This window comes from Saccoglossus kowalevskii, chromosome 9 (genome assembly GCF_978046115.1).
Source record: "Saccoglossus kowalevskii chromosome 9, keSacKowa6.1, whole genome shotgun sequence".
Classification (NCBI taxonomy): Eukaryota; Metazoa; Hemichordata; class Enteropneusta; family Harrimaniidae; genus Saccoglossus; species Saccoglossus kowalevskii.
In genome coordinates this window covers 20,741,513-20,761,861 of record NC_140649.1, presented here as the reverse complement: position 1 = coordinate 20,761,861, position 20,349 = coordinate 20,741,513, and the positions used below count along the sequence as shown (strand labels likewise).

The window sequence follows — 20,349 nt, the reverse complement described above, 5'->3', positions numbered from 1 at the left end:
TGTCGATATGAATTATTTAATCACAATAGGATAGCGATGTATGTGTTAACTGGTCAGTTACCTTAGATGTTCAAAATTGTGTTTATTTAATATATATGGGATGTCAAATGATCACAAAATGTGGTAGTTTGTCTCAAATTTAAAAAAAAATATTATGAATTCTAGCCAAGTGTAGTGAGTAAATTCAGCAAGGCAAACTAAAATAATTAACGTTTCAGCATTCTGAATTATAGACAATCGATGCAGGCGTAGAAATAAGCTATCACTACATAATTTCATGGTAGTGATGTCATTGACTAAAATTAAATGTTCTAGAACGATATGTAATTTTGTCTACAATTTCTTAAAGCTGAATTCGAATCAAAACGGTATTTTGTTCATAAAGAGAGATAAGCAAGACATTGCAAATATTTGAAATGCGTTTAATATGTCAAGCTTCCCTTGCACAATTGCATGGTGTACATATTACGAAAATAAATTTGGCCCTGGGACAGTTTAAAGATATGTGATTGCTTTACGTAATCCGGAATAGGGTATGAACATCTGTGTATCATGAAATTAAACAATCAAAGCAGAATGGAACAACGCGTGCTATTGCATAAAACACGACTTGTTGTATGGATTAAATTCGTCAGTTACCTCGGGTGAACTGCTGATGACTATATGAAAAGACTTATAGTTGTATACCGATTACCATACATAGACACATGATGAAATCGAGAAAGCAATGCGTGTATCATGTATGTGTTTTGATGACGATATGAATTAATTAATTACAAAAGGATAGGGCTGTGCGTGTTAACTGGTCAGTTACCTCAGGTGTACCTTTGATGACGTTTCATGTAACAGTGTTTATGTTTTGAATCCAAATTATATTGAAGGTGAATTCAATTGACATGGAAATGTCATGGTGTGACCGTCGCCATTTAACTGGATCCGATATGACATTGGATGATATTGTTTAAAATATTAATCCCATTTTAAGTTTTTTATACACAATCCCAACCGGAATGGACTACAAATATTGGAACTTTTGCACAGATATTACGAGAATAGCATTCATGTGAAATGCGAGTGACTGTAACAAGAACTGTAATACAACAAACGACATCCTGAAAATAAAAATCTATGAAAAAAATGGAATCAAAATTTTGTTTATTTAATATATATCGGATGCCAAATGATTACAAAATGTGGTAGTTTGTCTCAAATTTAAATAGAAATATTATGAATTCTCGCCAAGTGTAGTGAGAAAATTCAGCAAGGCAAGCTAAAATAATTAACGTTTCAACATTCTGAATTATAGACAATCGGTGCAGGCGTAGACATAAGCTATCACTACATCTTTCATGGTAGTGATGTCATTGACTAAAATTAAATGTTCTAGAGCGATATGTAATTTTGTCTACAATTTCTTTATTTTGTTCATTGCAAACATTTGAAATACGTTTAATATGCCAAGCATCTCATGCACAATTGCACGGTGTACAAATTACGAAAATACATTTGGCCCTGGGACAGTTTATAGATATGTGGGTGCTTGACGTAATCCGGAATAGAGTATGAACATCTGTGTATCATAAAATTGAATAATTAAAGCAGAATGGCACAACGCGTGCTATTGACTTGTTGTGTGGATTAAATTGGTCAGTTACCTAGGGCGAACTGTTGATGACTATATGGAAAGACTTATAGTTGTACACCGATTACCACACATACCGCATGATGAAATCGAGAAAGCACTGCGTGTATCATGTGTGTGTTTTGATGACGATATGAATTAATTAATCACAATAGGATAGCGCTGTGCGTGTTAAATGGTCAGTTCCCTCAGATGTTTCTTGATGACGTGTCATGTTAATGTTTATGTTTGAATCAAATGCATATTGAAGGTAAAGTCAATTATCATGGATATAGCAATGTGTCACCATGGCCATTTAATTGGAGCTAGTATGACATGGGATATTATTCTTTAAAATATTGTTCTCTATTTAAGTTATTATATTATATTATTATATTTAATCTCAACCGGGATGTACCACAGCTATTGGAACTTATTACAAAGATGTTAGGAGAATAGGTCTTGTGAAATGCGATTGATTGTTTTCATCTTATCCTTGCAGGTCAGGCGAGGTTAAAATGAATTCATATTACAATCATGCAAGTAATGTGATAGCCAGATTATAAAATCTATAGATACTGTAATTTTCCACTTACTATAGCAAAACCTCTTTATCTTTTCACTGCAGAGATCTCAGAATACCCGTGCTTGCGTTTATAATTTGTGGAAATTCATAAATTGATCAAACACAAACTTTAATAAAATTAGAGTAGCATGCATATTTCAATTTAATCACATAGTTGCTGCAAAAGATGAAACAGACAACAGGGTAAACAATTGAAATTAATCACAATTAACATGTGAATGAGAAAATAAACCATATATTCCAGATAACCACAATTTATTTGGCGATATTTTAATGAACACAAATACAACTAAATTTAAATCACAAATTCTGAAAATAGTATGAAGTTTGAACGAAAGTAATATTATGTCATGTGTACAGATTTAAATATGAATATAGTGGAAATTAAAAATGCCAAAAAAACTCCATGTTATGATTACAAACATATGGTGAAATCGGAAGGGAAGGGAACATTTGTGTATCACAGATGTAGTGAGAGATGTCGATATGAATTTATTATTCACAATAAAATTACGCAGCGCGTGTTAATAAATAAAACCGACCTGTTGCGTTAATTGAACTGGTCAGTTACCTGAGATGAACGTCCGATGACATGTTATTTGTTAGAGTGTTTTTGAATTCAATTTATATTGAAATGAGGTCAATAGACATGGATATGGTATGGTGTCGTCGTTTTTAAGATTCAGTATGAAATGTTTCGTGTATACTATTAATCTTAGTTTATTCTATTTAAGCCCACTCGGCATGCACTCTCCATTATGGTGAACTTTTACGAGGTTATCACGATATGAGATTGCATCTTCGTGCAAATCGAGGGACTGTTTTTATTTTTTCTATAACCATGCAGACTGTAGAGAGGTTAAATGAGTTTACTTTATTCTAAGTGTGAGGGAATAACACCTAGCAGTCATAGCCGAGGGGTGATAAATCCTCGCAATAATATGAAATTGAGATGAAAACTCATCAGAATAACCTCGCTATTATGAGAGTTACAACAATAACTAATCTATGTCAAGTATGGCTGGATGACATAAACGACGCCCTCAACAAATCACTCCACATCCTGTCACCCTATGCTTAACCAGTTTTTTTGTTTTCTTTATGATGCTTACTGTCGTGAGATCAACAGTGACAATCACGATTGTTCAAATATTGTGCCCAAATCTAACCTTTTAAGACGCCGTTGAGACAATGAAAAATTAGGAAGATCATGGTTTTACTATAAATGAATTTTACTCGTACTGTTAATGAAGAGAAACACGTGTATGAGAGGCAAATGTCTGTCTCGTCGTTGTTGTCGTCATCGGCGTATTGTCGTTGTCCCCGTCGTTAGCACTGTTTATCGTGGTTGAACTAACTCATGAAATTTTCATCCGATCGTTTTTAAACTTGGGTATCATATTAGTGACTGTAAAATCTTGGCCAAGTTCAATTGTTGTATGATTAGCTTGTATAATTTTCAAAATATTAGTGAAATTTCACCTAAAATTGCCTCCTAGCTATTGTGGTTACAATAACTAATGCAATTTTCATCTGATCGTTTTTTAACATACATGTCATATTTAATGATTATAAAATCTTGCCCAAGTTCAATTGTGGTATGATTAGCTCGTGTATTTTTCAACATATCTGTTAAATTTCACTTAAAATTGCCTCCTACATCTTGTGGTTAAAATAGCTCATGCAATTTTCATCGGATCGTTTTTAAACTTGCATATCATATTAGAGACTATAAAATGTTGCCCAAATTCAATTGTGGTATGATGTGTTGTTCATTTGTCAAAATGAAATTGTCAATCATTCTCAGATTTGAAAATCTTGTCAAACACTAGTCAATCACTATTCATCGTTGTCGTTTGACACGCTCTATTAACATCTGGACTTGGAAAGTTCAACAAGGTGAATGATTGATTTAGTTTTATATGGGAATACAGAATGATACAGAAAGTTTAATGTAAGTAAATCATTGTTGGCTTTTATACTGACATCATCGATGTAAATATAGAAATAGGATTTTATTGTAATTATTATTATTATTGCTTTATTTCAGATCATAAGATCTATAGCAGAACAGAAGAAAATAAGTGTTGACTTCTATTGTATATCAGAGTTATACAGGCTCCAATGCAGACGTTTTGACGACCTCTGCCCACGTTCATTAAACTTGAAAATGAAATCATGGTAAATACACGGAAACGAATTAATTAACAAACATATTACTAGCGCAGTACAGTCACTGGGATAACCAAACAGTCTGCGGAATTTATTATTGTAACATACTTTAAGAGTGTACGTGCACCACAATTACCAGCAATAAACAAACAAAACGTTTTGAATAAAATACATTTCACATGATATATGCATTAGCAATTATGCAGAACGACCGTCTCTGGCTGTCAATGTCCATATTATCATTTAAATCCATAGTCAAAATGTGACCAAGGTAAGTAAAGCTAATGTCATGACCATATATAGTAATTGCAGATAAAATGTTAAGTTTAAGACGTCCTGAAAAGTGCATATATTTCGTTTTGGTGAGATTATATTCAATATCTTGATTGATAGCATTTCAAAAAACAGTTTTCTCAAACCCTCGATAGAGGGCGCAATTACGCACATATCATCAACATAACCAAGGTTTTGCGAGCTAGGCACCCGCACATGGTATTGTTAAGTTTGATATTCAATTTACTCCCTTTACACATTGAATAAGACTGGCGACATAACACCCCCTTGTCGCACCCCATTCGATACAGAAAATAGTCGCGAGACAAAATTTCCCCCATCTAATAGAGTAGTATTGCAAGGAATACCAGTTCACAAGAAATCTAACGATGTATGGTGGAACCTTACGGTCTACTAGTTTTCTAAACAGTGTCCAGTGGTTGGCTCTGTCAAAAGCGTATGATGCGTCAAGAAAACAAACAATAACATCACTACCAAGAGATTTATAATGACGAATACGCTCTTTCAAGACAACACAGAAGGATGACCTTTTTACAGCAAGTCTCAGAAGTATTCGGTCAGCCAATTTGCAAACTCGCTAGCAAATTGGCTAACTGCTTAGGTTTTGGCTAAACGGTTGGCTTTCGAATCTCGCTGGCGCCGTCTTGTGATCACGCCAACTTACGGCCAATCTATATAACAGTAGGGGACGATCGTCATACTTGAGGAGCTAATCAGCGACGGTTTTACAGTTGGGTGGCGATTTCGCTTTCAAATATACTAGGGAAAGTGTTCTATTTCTTTCGTATCCACGTAAAAATGACGAATGACTTTTTTAGCGGTCGGCTTAATTTTACCCCCAACGGATCTTTTGTATGTGAAAGTTTGTTATTTTCTCCCTGATTTGTAGGAAAATGTTTCTCAACTTGACTATTTACATTTTGTAGTTTCATGCAGTGTTCAAGATGGCTATCCCCATATAATATCGGTGAAATAATCGCATTTATCATATTATCACTTCGGTTGAATGATCGCTCAAATAGCTCATTGGGTAGTACTACAACTGCACTACCTACGTGACTGCTATTGGCTCATCAAAGAACAGCTAATGGATTATGATTACAAACAAAAAATAGGATAATAAGTTCATGTCAACAGATGAAGACATTTACATCGTGCAAATGTTGTCATCAAAATGTTGGTAATTCACAGAAAGTTTAATGAGCTGACAATTTTGTGGGAGTAGTGTACCTCTCCAACCAGAATGCCAGCACCATTGACACGGTCAGTCGTCACGCACGGAAAGCGCCGTCTGTTGTGTTATACGAGCACGTGTGAAACAAGCTACAGCGCTTGTCCCACAAATATGCAACACGCCCACAGTCACTTGGGGGCTGAAAATCAATAAATACTAATTTTCAAAAAAAATCATCCGCTATACGTATATAAATAAACATGTATAGCGGATGATTTTTTTTTGAAAATTAGTATTTATTGATTTTCAGCCCCCAAGTGACTGTGAACACGCCGCATAAGAATTGACAAACAAGTAAACTGACAAACTTCATCAATAAGTTCATTTTAATCCTGCCTTTTTAACAAATGCCACTTGCACTGACCCCATAATTTTGAACAACACTTTTTTATTCGCTTAGCGAAGTTTTGAGTGCCAATTTCATTGGGACAGCATGCCTAAGCCATCATTTACTTTCTATTTAAGGAACATTACGCTAGGAATGTTTACCAAATATAAATAGCATCGAAATGTTTATAGCGTTATGTGAATTGCGATGCTCAGCGCACCATCTCTACCCACAGGATAAGTTGTAGAATAATAGATGTGTGAATAAGTCTGGAGGGATGTGAGCTTGCCTTACGTACGGATCAGTCTGCGCATGGGAGTTCCCATAGTAATATACTGAAGTCATGCTGACAGCCATTCAGTGTGTACTACATAAAAGATGATGTAAAGAGAGCAGGGTGCTTGAGAAAGAAAGGACGAAGTAGACAGCAATAATGCATTCAGTTTGATTGTTACTGGCAAAAAGTACTATACGTATGCACATATGCACATAACGTTTTATTTGGTGTTTGTTGCCCGTGCTTTACATCGTCTGTTTATTGTGTGTTACGTGAAACAATTCATAGGACAACGCCCCGAACAACGACTCATCGCTCGAATAATCCGTCTTGCGCATTGCGCATATTATAGGTAAATGTCGAATATAATGAGCGTTCCATCTATCTTTAAATGAATACTAACTTAAAGACCTAAATATAGTTTGAAATTCAGTGGTATTCCTTCCCATAATAAGGAATTTCCGAAGCTGTGAAAGAGGTCATTTTATTTTACAGGTTCGAGCAATTATCAAAAATGATATTAAATTTTAGAATAGTTTTACTGTGAGGTTCAAAGTTTTCAACCCGCAACGCATCGAGGCATCTGACTGTAGCGACGAGTAACTAGTTGCCTGAAACCCGATTTGACGGGTTTTCAGACGACGTTGCCTTGACGACGCAATTATACCATACACGTGAGGAAATGTACGTTACCTCGCATGTTGTGTATGGCCTCATGTAAGACGGCCTCTGTGCCTCTTGGAATACTGTGGCGCCGCCAACGTTGGTCATTGACACAATTAAGTTGGCATGGTGTAAATGCATTTGCTGGCATTCTGTACATTTGTTGGTGGCCCAGTTATGCTCTTAAAATTGCCTGATATCCGTTTGAAGTGTAGTCTGGCCGTATTTTCCGATTCCGAGTCGTCTATTTAAATATTTCACCGCAACCAGTGTTTTGCGTAAGAAGGTATATTACTATAAAGGGTCAAAGTAGTACTCTTTCCAGTTTTGTAAATATTTACAATGCAAATATGTTTTTTTATTCTTTCGTTATTTGGCCATTTTGCTTACAAGAATTTGTACAAGAAACAATATATTTATTGGGTCCAGGACTGTCCGTTGTTGGTTCGTATTAAGGCGACTCCTTGGAATTTGTTTATATTTTACGAATATATTGCCTATTACTTTATTAAGTCATATGTGAACAAATTGTTTTTTTTTTCTAAATAAACGTGATGTTACTGTATGTGGATTACTGAGTCAATACATTGGACTCTATGGAAAAATAAGTGAAACACGACCCGTGCGATTTTTTAAATTTGAGGTAATGAAACAGCGTCTGGAACTACATTTTAAAGAAATTAAAAAAATGAGTGGGGCCTATTTGCAAAGATAAGGTTGTTTCAAAACTTTGCCCTACTAACACGTGGGCAATGGAACCTGAAACACAGACAAAAGAAGGTATGATCTCACCAGATAACGATTCACATATAATACTCAACGAAATTACATTTGAGTGATAAGAAAACAAGCTTAAAGAGTAAAACATAAAGTATGTGTAAATAAACAGTCACACTCGCGAGCCATATGTTAAATGTCAACACTTAGTTTACCCCAAGCCTTTCTACACAATGTCAATCCGAAATCAGAGACCATTTATCGAATTAGTCCCAAGTTTGGTATTAACCTTGGGTTTGAGTCGGCAACCTAGGCTTTGTTACATTTCACATCATAATGTGTTCAGTTTCTCACAGGTCTTCAAAGTTTCTGATGCCTCGATGTCACTACCAGAAGATGTTTCTATCATTGCGTGGTGTTCATTGCTAAGAAGGTAAAAAAAAGTAGTGTGCATTGTTAAACACCATCTTGCTTGAGATCAAATCAGCTGTGACGGCCGTGATTTGACCCAACACGTGAGTATTAAGGTAAGTTTCAAGTTCAAGAAAGGACAGGCATCTATAATTGTGTATAGAATAATAACTTGTGTGCAGCTGAATAAGTGTATTTACTGAAATTCAAACATACCCAATAATTATTATTATGGACTTCAAAACAGACGAGTAATAAACTAAAACAAACTATACCATCATTAAACGTTGCACTAAGCTACCAGATTTCCAAACTGCCGTCCAAGATAGTGGAAATAATCAGTCTAGCGGGCTTGAAATACGTTTGGATAGGAGCTCAGTCTAAGGCCAAGAGGAAGCAAATGTTACCATACTAGAATTAAAGACTCACGACCTTGTGGTGACCCCTGAATATTTGCACGAATTACTACAAAAGGACCTAAGTTTGGAATGGCCATATATGTGTGCTGCTGATAAAACATAGATCAGACAGGTGACAGTTTCTTCTGCACTTCCATGACTAGGTCTTGTGAGATAAAATCCCACTAAAATCCCAATCCCACTTGCTGGCTATGCATGATCATGACTAAGTGACATATGTGGAGCCTGCTAGCAGACTGTACCCAAGAGTCGCGTTGGTAGGGTTGGTAAGATCCGGATGCGATGGCACTACCATGCTAAATAATGGATCATATATATGAAATGACTATCAAAGTATGGTACAAATAAACTATACTTCTCCGTGCTGCAGCAAGGTTGGCATGTCAACATGAGGAGTGCAGACAGAATCGTGCAGAGAATATTGGCTCTATTAATGAGTACAATCAAGATAAATAATTATTCTGGGTATTATAAATAAGGACTAGGTTCAGTCACTGCAACATTACAGAATACTGCTATGTTGGCAATTACTTACAAATGTTTGCATGCAGTGACATTGGCATACACTAATACCATGAATATTAAGCAGGCCTCGGATAAACACATTTCAAAAGCAACTATGTTGGCACGTATGTTTTTTGATGTGCTTAGTCTGTAACAATGTAGTGATGCTGCAACCACCAACTTCTGGTGCATTTATTGGGCAGTGAGTAGTGAACCCCGCCGAGAAACCGACGTAGTTTCAAGGCATTTGCTATAGAGTGCAGAGAGAGTTATGGGAGGTGTTAGATAAATTCCACAAAGCAATGGATGGTTACTACTTACTACATCAGGATCAAACTAAGACAATGTCACCTTTAGAGATAAAGTATAATTGGGATGCGTGTTACCAGATTGTCGGCGATGAACCTGAAACTGGAGGTACTCTGGAACCAAATGATTCGGTACCACCTTTGTACCTAGGTTTTCCTGGAGAGTCTCTATACTATACTTAACTTAGAAAATTGAACGATAGCAATTGAAGCCCCGTAAGCAAGACTGACATTTCCACTACGCTTGTCACTGTCAGTAGTTTGTGATATTCTATTTTTTGCTGTAATAATAATGTATTGTGATAATGCCCAGTAAGATAGTGAGGCTTGCCCAGCTGTATAATTTTGTTCTTGCTAGTGCAAGATGATCGTGAACATGAGTTAGTCAATTGACACGCAGCTCCAGACCAGTGCCGTGCGTTGCAGATCAGCTCCAGTGCAGTCCAGTGCAAATGTCGACTGGGCAGCTCGCACATGTGTCATGATAATGCCTGTCCAATATGTGACATGGGACAGATAGAAACTAACATTATTTAAAGACCTGTGTTTCGCAAGAAAGCTAGGTTTGCTGATCTTGACCTTTCTCTATATGAACGCTGAAGTAGCGTGACATTACAGTTGCGTGCTATTAATTGAACTTCATTGTTGCGTTCTGGCGTGCAAGATATTGGTAGTCAGGTTCGCGGGAGACGTATTCTCGTATTCCCGTTCATAACAGTAGCAAAGCTAATACACCTGCTGAATAAACTGTCACCTCTGATGCAAGACAACAGGGAGCTCATCAGAGATTATTTGTTTCGTACAAATTATTTTTACTCTTCATAATCACAGGCTAATGTGTATATACTGGTGTAGCTCTTGGAACTGAGCCACAAATAGTTCAAATTCTAAACAAAAATGCAAACACTCTCCTCACAGGCCAATATATCGAGGCAAGTCTGGTCGTAGACTAGTTATTTTCAGACATTTACAATTTGTTAAATAACCAACGCATTTATCTAAGTACTCAAAGAGAATAAGAAGCACGAGTTGACATGACTTAATAACTTAATATGTCTCGCAAATCATGGGAAGATGCAGGTATTATTTACAAACACATTAAAACATGAGCGACACGAAACATGATTGTATTTTATGGAACTGGAAACACACAGAGTATATCGGCCATTCGGTAAAATACCCAAACTTCACTCAAGGAAGGTCTCTTCTGACTAGGTCACCAGACATTTCAGTCCGGTGTATTGATGGTCACGTTTTTATTTAAAATCCGTCAATCTCTATGAGAGCCTCAGTTCACAGTTACATTGTTGTTGTTGTTTTATTTCCCATATTATACAAGGTGAAAAAAGTTACAATAGGAAGTTAATAAATAAATAAATAAATAAATAAATAAATAAATAAATAAATAAATAAATAAATAAATAAATAAATAAATAAATAAATAAATAAATAAATAAATAAATAAACAAATGAACAAATGAACAAACGAACAAATAAAGAAACGAACAAAAGTCTTTGTAAATATGTATAATATGGCTGGGAAGCAGCAATAGCTACACATTAAGTCCCAAATTTGTCCAGCTTAAAAGATTACAATTAAAATTTTGCTTTCATCCCATTCTTTCCTTATCAACGACATTCGGAGCGGGGACAGTTGATCTACTGGTTTTCATTCAATACCAAATTTGCTGTGAAATTGTACAAATATCCCTGAATCGTAGATTGCGTATTAATTAGAATTAGGTATAGGGTGAAGAATGCACTGTATATTAACAAAAACTTTATGCTAAGGCTTGTGATTTAATATTCAATTTACAATATCAACATCATATTTAAAATGATTGTTCTATTTCGATATAGCTCACTTTTAGTGGTTGAATTCAATGTAGTTTCATGTTAACACACAGACACAGGTCTAATAATTAAATAGTGAGTTTTGCGGTAACGGCATTTTATTACAACTAAAACATAATGTATACACTTATTTCACGTGTTTTACATGCGAATAATTTAAACCAAAGACCCGTCACCACCGTCGAATATGTCATTGTAGATTTTCTCAACATTGGTGTTCTCTTTGCGGATTATATACTGCAACTATGGAGTGAACACAAAGTAAATTGTCATTGTTTAACATTGAGATATGTCTGAGTTCGTCAAATCTCTTCGTCTGGATATTTGTTGATATCCCAAATTATAGTATTAATAATTAAGAATAGTAGTAATAGATTATTTATCTATGCAGGTTAGTTGACACTCGCACTACTGAAATATGGTGTTTGCATGTTTCTATGTGAATTGTCTTTGCTCGATACTGTTAAGTATCGGCACTCGCCGCAATCAGAACATGCACAAAACACTCAAACAATCAGAAAAGTGCATTTCAATTGAATAATTTAGTTATAAAATTTAGTTATGAAAGACGACGCCAATATTTCACTATGATTTACCATAATTAACACTTTACAAATTATTAATCGAACTTATTATGCGTTACAAATTACAGTCACTATTCTAAGTACATCGGGCGAATTATTATACAAAATTACAAATGGTCAGGGCAGTACAAACTCGAATAGCTCCAAGGACGTTGTTTTGTTTTGTTCCTTGTAAAACTTTCACACTACGGTGATTTCTTGTTTATCCACAAAAAAGGGGGTTATTGGTTGTATGTATAGTTCATTGTGTAACAATGTGTTAAAAAGGTTGTAAGCCAAATAGATAAGTCTGTTCGAGTATTTAACACTTCTGGCATCATTAATGAAAACAAATCAAAACGACCGGTTTGCGCTTGAGAGACACACTACCTCTATCATAAACTTTTAAAATAAAATGTAAAAAAACTTGTTCAAGACTGAAACTCTCTTACCAACTAAGGAACTAACACAGACACAAATATTATTTAAAAAACAAAAACAATCAAATACACCTTAGTTTTTTAATATTATTTTTTCTAATTGTGCTTATATTATGTGTTAAGTGTGGCATGGATTTGCAACCTACACGGTGTGAGCCTACACAATATATATTTATACAGAAAGCAGAATTGTTAGACTCTGATCGCTCACGAACACGCATCTATACTTTACAAGTTACTGTAGTAAATGTGTGTTTACCTTCCTGGTACAATCCACTTGTCCCCAAATTCATCAGACTCAGTAACTAATTTCAGTTTTCCATCAGGCATCGGTATCTGCATATCATTAGACGGATCCCCGTCAGCATTTCCCATCAAGCCACACACTTTTCCGAACATAGATTGGTTTAGAACAGGAGCAACGCGTCCTTTGCCGTTCCATGTCAATGTAAATATTGAATCCAGTTTTGCTCTCAGGTATCCTGCATTGTCTCGTGTCACTGTCAGATTTCCGAGTATCAGTGGAGCCAATAGGTTATGGATTTTGCCATTTATCTAGAATGTACATTTAAAAAAATATATTAGTCAATATAAATGAATATCTTACAAGTGTACACAACAATGAAGAGAGATGAAATCTACTCACATAAAGCCTGTCTTCAATCAAGGTTACACGGTTCCCATTAAGAACAATCGAAACTTCAGTAACCACCATTTTCATAGCTTCTTTCAGATAATGATGTCTGATCAAAACAGTGAATGATGGACGAGGCACACACTCTTGAAAAAATACGTACTCGCAATCACTGTGACCATTATACATGAAATGAAAGCCGTCGAATGTACGGAATTGAGGATCAGCCTGTGCACTGGGGGGTAATTTTGGTGGCCCCATGTACGACGATGATGCTGTAATAAAGCGTTGTTTTTATTAACCGATTTAAGTAATATTTAGAAAGAACCACGTAATAATTCGATCTACCCGCAAGATAATCTTCCAGGTGAAAAATGGTGCGTTATAGAAGTTTTCATCTGAGATTAATACGATACAATTCATTACTGTTAGTAAATTAATGTGTGCTTGTTACAAATATTTTGTTATTATAAGCACAATAATTTAAACAGAGCTCTGTTAAAATAAAATAATAATGTAGTAATTCGAGATAAATCTTTATATTTGTGTTGTCTTAAACATTCTTACGTTTGCAACATTTGCATATCCATGGCAGTGGACAGGCGTTTTTTCCTAAGCGCTCGTTTTTGCCACACCTGAGAAATCTACATGTTCCTCCATAATGTTTACATTCAGTGTCTATAATTAAAAAAATAACTTCGTTAGTTGGTCAAATACAAATTTTGTAAATTACATGTGCGCTCTATTATATTACGTCAGCGAATCGTTTTACGTGTGCTACACCCGATTGTGTGGGTATGCTGGTACATGTGCGCGAAGGGCCACATATTCGGGATTTTGCATCATTTACTAAATACATTAAAACTAGATTTTTTGAAGTTATATAATCAATACTTACGACAAAACCATTCGCATATATTAAAACCCAGTTGGTACTTGCTTATCAGATCTAAAACAAATAAATTCACCAGTTGAAAGGATGAATTTTCACAAAAAACATAAATAATGCCGAAGCGAGTGAATACAAGCAGTTTTCAGTGTTCCAGTTATTTTCATGTTTGATGACATTATAAAGTTAATGTTAAACAATAAGTTTATCTAATCGAAATTATTTTTGTTTTCTATTAAGTTTTGCAAAATCATAATCAATGCAACTAAAACGTTTTATCTGATAACCGCTATAAGAATCAAGTTTATTAAGTGACAATAGCCTACCGTCATTATTAGCACACGACTTGCATCCCAATTTGTCGTCCGACGTACCACATGGTAAGACACCAACATCGTAGTCACATATTTCCGTTTCGCCAGCTTGACACGAGGCTCGGCACATCGAAGCAACAAGTGTGTCGGCTTCAGTCATGACCTGGGCAGTATATTCAATTGCTGACAATGCAAACAAAGTACGTGTAAATACATACAGAACACAGACAAATTAAACAATCACGTTGAGACTAAAAACATATTTGCCATACTTACCAGGGCATGCTTGTTCAGCACCTGAGAACATAACAGAAGACTACGTAAAGATGACATTAGCAGTATACTAGTATATAGCCATACAAATATGGCATGCAAGAATGTGTTTTAGAGAGAACCGTATCGATTACTGTGGCGAAAAATGGATAAATTCTGGGCACATATTCCTGCAAATATATCATGAAAATAGTCTCCTAACTTGAACTGTAATACAACATAAGTTGTACATAATTTGTATTCATATCACATGCACTAACATCAGATGAACAAAAGGTGTAACTTACGAGTTTGTTTGGGGAAAACCCATTTAGAAAGCCCATCCTGTACAAATGAAAATATGGATAACATCAAAATATATATTTAAAATATTCATAGTCTTCTGTATTTCCATGACGATATGAATAAATTGAATGAGTATGAATAGAAATAATAAAATTACCTCACTGCATGTTGTCAGCGTCAATGAGGAGACAACTACCAAGCATCGTAATACAAAAAACGACATCCTGAAAATCAAAGATCTGTGAAAAAATGGAATCGAAATGTGGATTATTTAATGTTTAAAGAATGTCAAATTAATTACATAATGTGGTATTTTGACTCATATTTTTAAAACTATTATGAATTCTAGCCAAGTGTAGTGAGTGAAATCAACAAGGCAAGCTAAAATAATTAACTTGTCAGTATTCCAAATTATAGACAATCAGTGCAGGTGTAGACATAAGCTATCACAAAATCTTTCATGATGTCATTGACTACAAATTAAATGTGCTTCAAACGATATGTAAAAGGAGATAAGAGTGCATTGTATACAGTATGTTTGTATAAGTCGTACATAAAGAAATGTACGAAATTTGACGAAATGAAATACAGTAAATATGTCTTACTGAGTTGAATAGATAGATAGTGAAATACAGAAATATTTGACACAAGGAACCAATTTAATATATATAGTTGTTTTCTATCAGATTGTGGCCTGGTTGGGAAGTTATGCATAGATAAATGTAAACAATCAAATTGTTTAACTACGTATGCACATATTTTGTCTGGTTTTACAAAAATGCGTGTTTGGTAAAGAGTTGTCAAATTGTTTAAAGTGGCTCTACCATATAAACCAATAACTGTTAACTGTAAAAGTACGAGTTCTATACGACTATCCATGTGTCACAACAGAGAAAAATGCATTCAACAAATATTAATTACAAGCACATTAGGACATATAAATTTGCAAGGTTCGAACACACGACAAATGTGGACCTCTTCCCGGTTACGCTACAATGCACTGTACTTAAATTGCAAGTGAAATTACATACCTTAAATATGTGAATGCATACAGTGGCCAAGCTTCCTTTGCACAATTGCACAGTGTACAAATTATGAAAATATATATGTTCCTGGGGCAGTTTATTGGTAGGTGGTGACATAATCCGGAAGAGGGTGAACATCTGTTTATCATGAATAATCACAGCAGAATGACACAACGCGTGATATTGCATAAAACACCACCTGCTGTGTGGATTAAATGGGCCAAATACCCCAGGGGAATTTTGGTTACTTTATGGAAAGACACATGAAACATGACACATGAAAAAAGAATGGGCATTTGTGTATCATGGGTGTATTTTGATAACGATATACATTGATTAATCACAATATAATGGCACAGCGCATGTTAATACGTACAGCACGACATGTTGTCTTGATTTCACTGGTTAATTATCTCATATGCACCTTTGATGACATGTCATGTTTCGATGTTTAAGTTTTGAATCCAGTTCATATTGAAGGTGAATCAATTGACAAGGATGTGCCATAGTGTTATTCTTTAAAATAGTATTCCCTGTTTAAGCTTGTATATGTAAGCCCAGCCGGGATGCCCTACCACTATTGCGAAGATATTCCCAGAGTAGGACGCTTTCTTCTCATGCAGAACGTAAAACATGGAAGAGTAAAGATAAAAAAATAATCACAATTAACACATGAATAAGAAAATAAACCACAATTTAAAATACAGCTAAATTTAAATCACATATTATGAAAATAGTATGAACGAAAGTGGTATTATATCATGTGTACATGAAATCGAAACATACAAACATAGCACATAGCACATAGTGAAATTGGATAGGAAATGATTTATTATTCACAATAAAATGACACAGTGCGTGTTAAAAAATGAAACAATCGAATAAACATAGTGTATGTGTATAAACTCTCGTTTCAGACTGTATGAAAACTCCCAGCTGAATGTACTTGCTGCATGGCTTATCATCACTGATAACTCTGTTTTGTGCTGGAAAGAAAGCGCGAAACCATACTATACCATTTGTGTAATACCTCACATTATTGACAAAAATGTGGATCAGATTTTTGTACATTAATGGCAGACCAAGATGGCTTGCATATGGTCTGGCATGGTGGTGGAAAAACAAATTACTAAGAATAAACAGAGTTCGTTAAATATACACATTGAATTCATGCCATACATTAAATACCAGAACGCATAATACCACCATAAGATAATAAACGTCACACACCAATGCAACGAAATATGTCGTATTATGGAACTTTCTATGACGCATTTACCAAACCTTAAATATGAGATACAGTTCAGGTTGACACACACCATTATTCAGGAGATTGACATAATAAAATGATCCAAAAGTGAATCAGCTATTGCATGTTTTTTTTCTATTCTATGTTGATACATGTACCGCTATTTTTAGATACCATATTTTGGTAAAATCCCACAATTATTGGCATATGTGCTGCCTTGAAGTTAGATGCAACAATTTATCAAAAATACTGCGTTCAAACTTGTGTTCATGGTAACGTAAAATGGAGGTGAACGGCACCCATGATATAGTTTAATAACGTATGAAAAACATCATAAGAAATGGCAGGAGCAGGTAGCCTGTTTATTGCTAACCGATGTAAAACATACTATCGAATCGAATTTTGTTTGTTGTACATTTATGTTACCATGGCGACACCAATGACATTTAAATCTTGTAAAATAGTTGAAACTCGTTTTATCAACATAAATGTTGTCCATGATTTGATCACAAGGAAATCGACAATAACAAGAGGATTCGCAAAATTCGAATTAGTTACCTCACCAATTAGTTTGCAATAACAAGGCAAATAAATAATCCTGGCAGATATTCCAGGCACATTTTGTATATTGTGGTAACAGATTATGATGGGCAATGGTGTCGTTCCAGCTGTTTCATCCAAGTGTTGTTTTGTTCCGGTTGTTTTGTCCCAAAGGTATTTCGTCCGACTGCTGTTTCGTCCCAATGCGCTTTCGTCCCAATGCTGTTTCGTCCCAAATGTTGTTTTGCAAAATATTGTTTTGGTCTGATATCGTTTTGTCGCAGTAAATATTAACAAATACGTATACGGCCCATAATTTCTTTGCGGTTTTTTGAAACCCAAACAAGTTAAAAGGCAAAAACGTTCCCGCAAACAAGCTGTTTTTGATTGGTCTAACTGTTAAGTTTTAGAGCTCGATAGCCAATCAGACACAATCTTGTAATTAGCTATGTATTGACTCTATAACAGTGCTCTTTACGAAAGTTCAACGTTTAACTATTTCATATTCGCCAACTTGAAATGACTTATAATTATACTTTAAATTATACTATTCTAATGTAATATGATTGATTCGGTGTTTAGTTCATTTTTAGTTACATATACAAATTGTCTTTGGTAGTGCACACTGTAACGTCTGTATTGATAAATTAACTCGAGAAACTCTGCTTGGATAGACGTATATTTATTGGCAACAACTGATGGCGGCCATGCCGTTCAAGTATCCCACAATGCTATGCAGTCATCACTATAGTAACATATAATGATGTCATAGGTCATACATAATTAATGATATAGGACATTACATCTCCTTCCTTGTAGATACTAACAATCTCACAATACAAGTTTGATCTGATATACGAACTATTATTTTGTAAACGAATAAATCGAACACTGTATAGAATAACGAATAATGACAAACTATAAGATTCATGATGAGTTTCACTGAAACAGTTCAAAAGTCTGAGTTATACTTTAAATGTTATGAACCGACTGAGCGAATGTTACTAGATTACAAATCAAATATTTTCCGTAGAACTTGATTTCTTGATGATCTGCAAAGTATAGGAGCGGGTTTTGTAGAATCATCGCTGTTAGTTTTTTGGCATATTTATTTGCAATGATGGTGAATTTATGGAGCTAGACTTTGAAGATTGTTGATCGGGTGTAATGTCATTCATGGTCAGTGAGCGAGGGGTCATGATCATGAGTTTGTTTGAAGTAATGATCTATCTAACTTCTTATAGAATGATGAGTTTCTTGTGACTGTATGTTCATCATTTTCATCAGTGATTATAGAGCCTTTCTTTCGCACTAATGTCATTGGCGTAGGCTCATACACTCTGGAACCTTTTGTTTTGTTGTATGGTCGTTTTACCAATATCCTATCACCTGTCTCTATATTACATGGTTTCAAATTTGATTTGTTGTAAGCACGAATCTTGATTTTGTGCTGCTGCAGTGAATCATTCATGTACGATTTCTGATATCATTTATTTGAGGAAGCTTGTTGCGTATGATGCGTTTCAGAAACAAGGTTGCGGGTGATACATTGGTTGTAGTATGAGGGGTTATGCGGTAGATTTGTAGAAATATTTGCAATTCTTTCTCCAATTTATTCCTTCTGTTTTTTGATGTTTTGATCGACTTGTTCAACGTTTTAACAAATCGTTCAACTTCTCCATTGGCTCTAGGCCAAAATGGAGTTACCTTGCGATGTCTCAGTCCTAGTATCGAAGCAAATTTTTCACCATTGAACGGTGGGCCATTATCAGATTTGAGAATTCCAGGTGTGCCAAACATCGTGAATAAGTAGTTGAGCTTGGTATGACACAACGTGCAGCAGTTGACGATATTTGCTCTACAAATGGAAATCGTGAATAGTCGTCAACCAGTACAAGTAGCGTTTCACCTTCTGCATGTGCAAATTCGTCGAATGAATTGCCTGGTAAGACAGACATTTGTAATGGTTCTCTGGTGTAAACTGGGGTTAGTATCTGACAGGGTAAGCATTGATTTTGGTGTCTACCATTTTGTCCATATACGGGAACCGTACTTTCTCATCCATGAGACCTTTTGTTTTCACCATGCCAAGATGAGCTTCGTGAGATATGTCTACTGGGTTCGCTCTTGCAGTGCAGCGGGTGTTACTTTGCGATTTGATTTCAGTACTATGGTGTCAGTACAGGTAAGCGCTTCCTTTACATGTTCATAGCGATAGTGATAGTTTAGGTGGAGCTTTGTGCCATTTACCTGATCCAATTGCAGACATAACAGCTTGTAGTGTCGGGTCATTGGAAGTAGCGGTCTCAACGTCTTGTAGTGTGGTTGCCTTTGGTACAGCGTTCTCTGTCACATACAAGACGTATTCTCCTGATGTATCGGTAAAATCAGAATTAACTGGGTGTCTAGAAGCATAGTCTGTTGGTTTTGATGTGCCTATAATTCAACTATAAATTTGTACTTTTGCAAGTCCATTAGCCATCGTTTCATACGCGATACTAACGGTTTTTGATCCGTGACGATTTTAAAAATCTTTTCCACAGAGGTATAAATGGAAACGTTTAGAGCAATATATTGATAAGGCTTTCGGTAGGAGTTAGTGGATAACTAGCGAAGTATGGCAGTGTGACTTCTCCTGTTGTTTCATCTCTCTGGGTTACTATATATGTCAAACAAAATATATGTATGTATGTATGTATTGAAGTGAAACAACTGTCGCTGCCAGGGACGAACCATCATTGGTGCGAAA

The 20,349-nt window shown here is 35.4% G+C and overlaps 1 protein-coding gene across 1 annotated transcript; it reads right to left on the bottom strand.

Moving 5' to 3' along the window:
- Nucleotides 1–11,468: 11,468 nt before the first annotated feature.
- Nucleotides 11,469–15,865, bottom strand: LOC102801581 (zonadhesin-like). Its single transcript, XM_006812577.2, has 10 exons — nucleotides 15,818–15,865; nucleotides 14,944–15,025; nucleotides 14,789–14,825; nucleotides 14,505–14,525; nucleotides 14,241–14,411; nucleotides 13,924–13,974; nucleotides 13,593–13,703; nucleotides 13,038–13,300; nucleotides 12,651–12,946; nucleotides 11,469–11,631 (listed from the first exon to the last, which is right to left on the bottom strand). The coding sequence occupies exons 2-10, from the start codon at nucleotides 15,007–15,009 to the stop codon at nucleotides 11,619–11,621; spliced, it is 1,029 nt and encodes a 342-aa protein (XP_006812640.1). The 5' UTR covers nucleotides 15,010–15,025; nucleotides 15,818–15,865; the 3' UTR covers nucleotides 11,469–11,618.
- Nucleotides 15,866–20,349: the final 4,484 nt, after the last annotated feature.

What these genes read in the sequence shown, in the direction of transcription:
- LOC102801581 (XM_006812577.2), bottom strand. Translation starts at nt 15,009, where the DNA reads ATGTCGTTTTTTGTATTACGATGCTTGGTAGTTGTCTCCTCATTGACG. An exon ending in CGCTGACAACATGCAGTGAG is followed by an intron (nt 14,826 to 14,943) that starts GTAATTTTATTA and finishes TCATTTGTACAG; the next exon opens with GATGGGCTTTCTAAATGGGT. An exon ending in GATATGCAAATGTTGCAAAC is followed by an intron (nt 13,301 to 13,592) that starts GTAAGAATGTTT and finishes GCTTTATTACAG; the next exon opens with CATCATCGTCGTACATGGGG.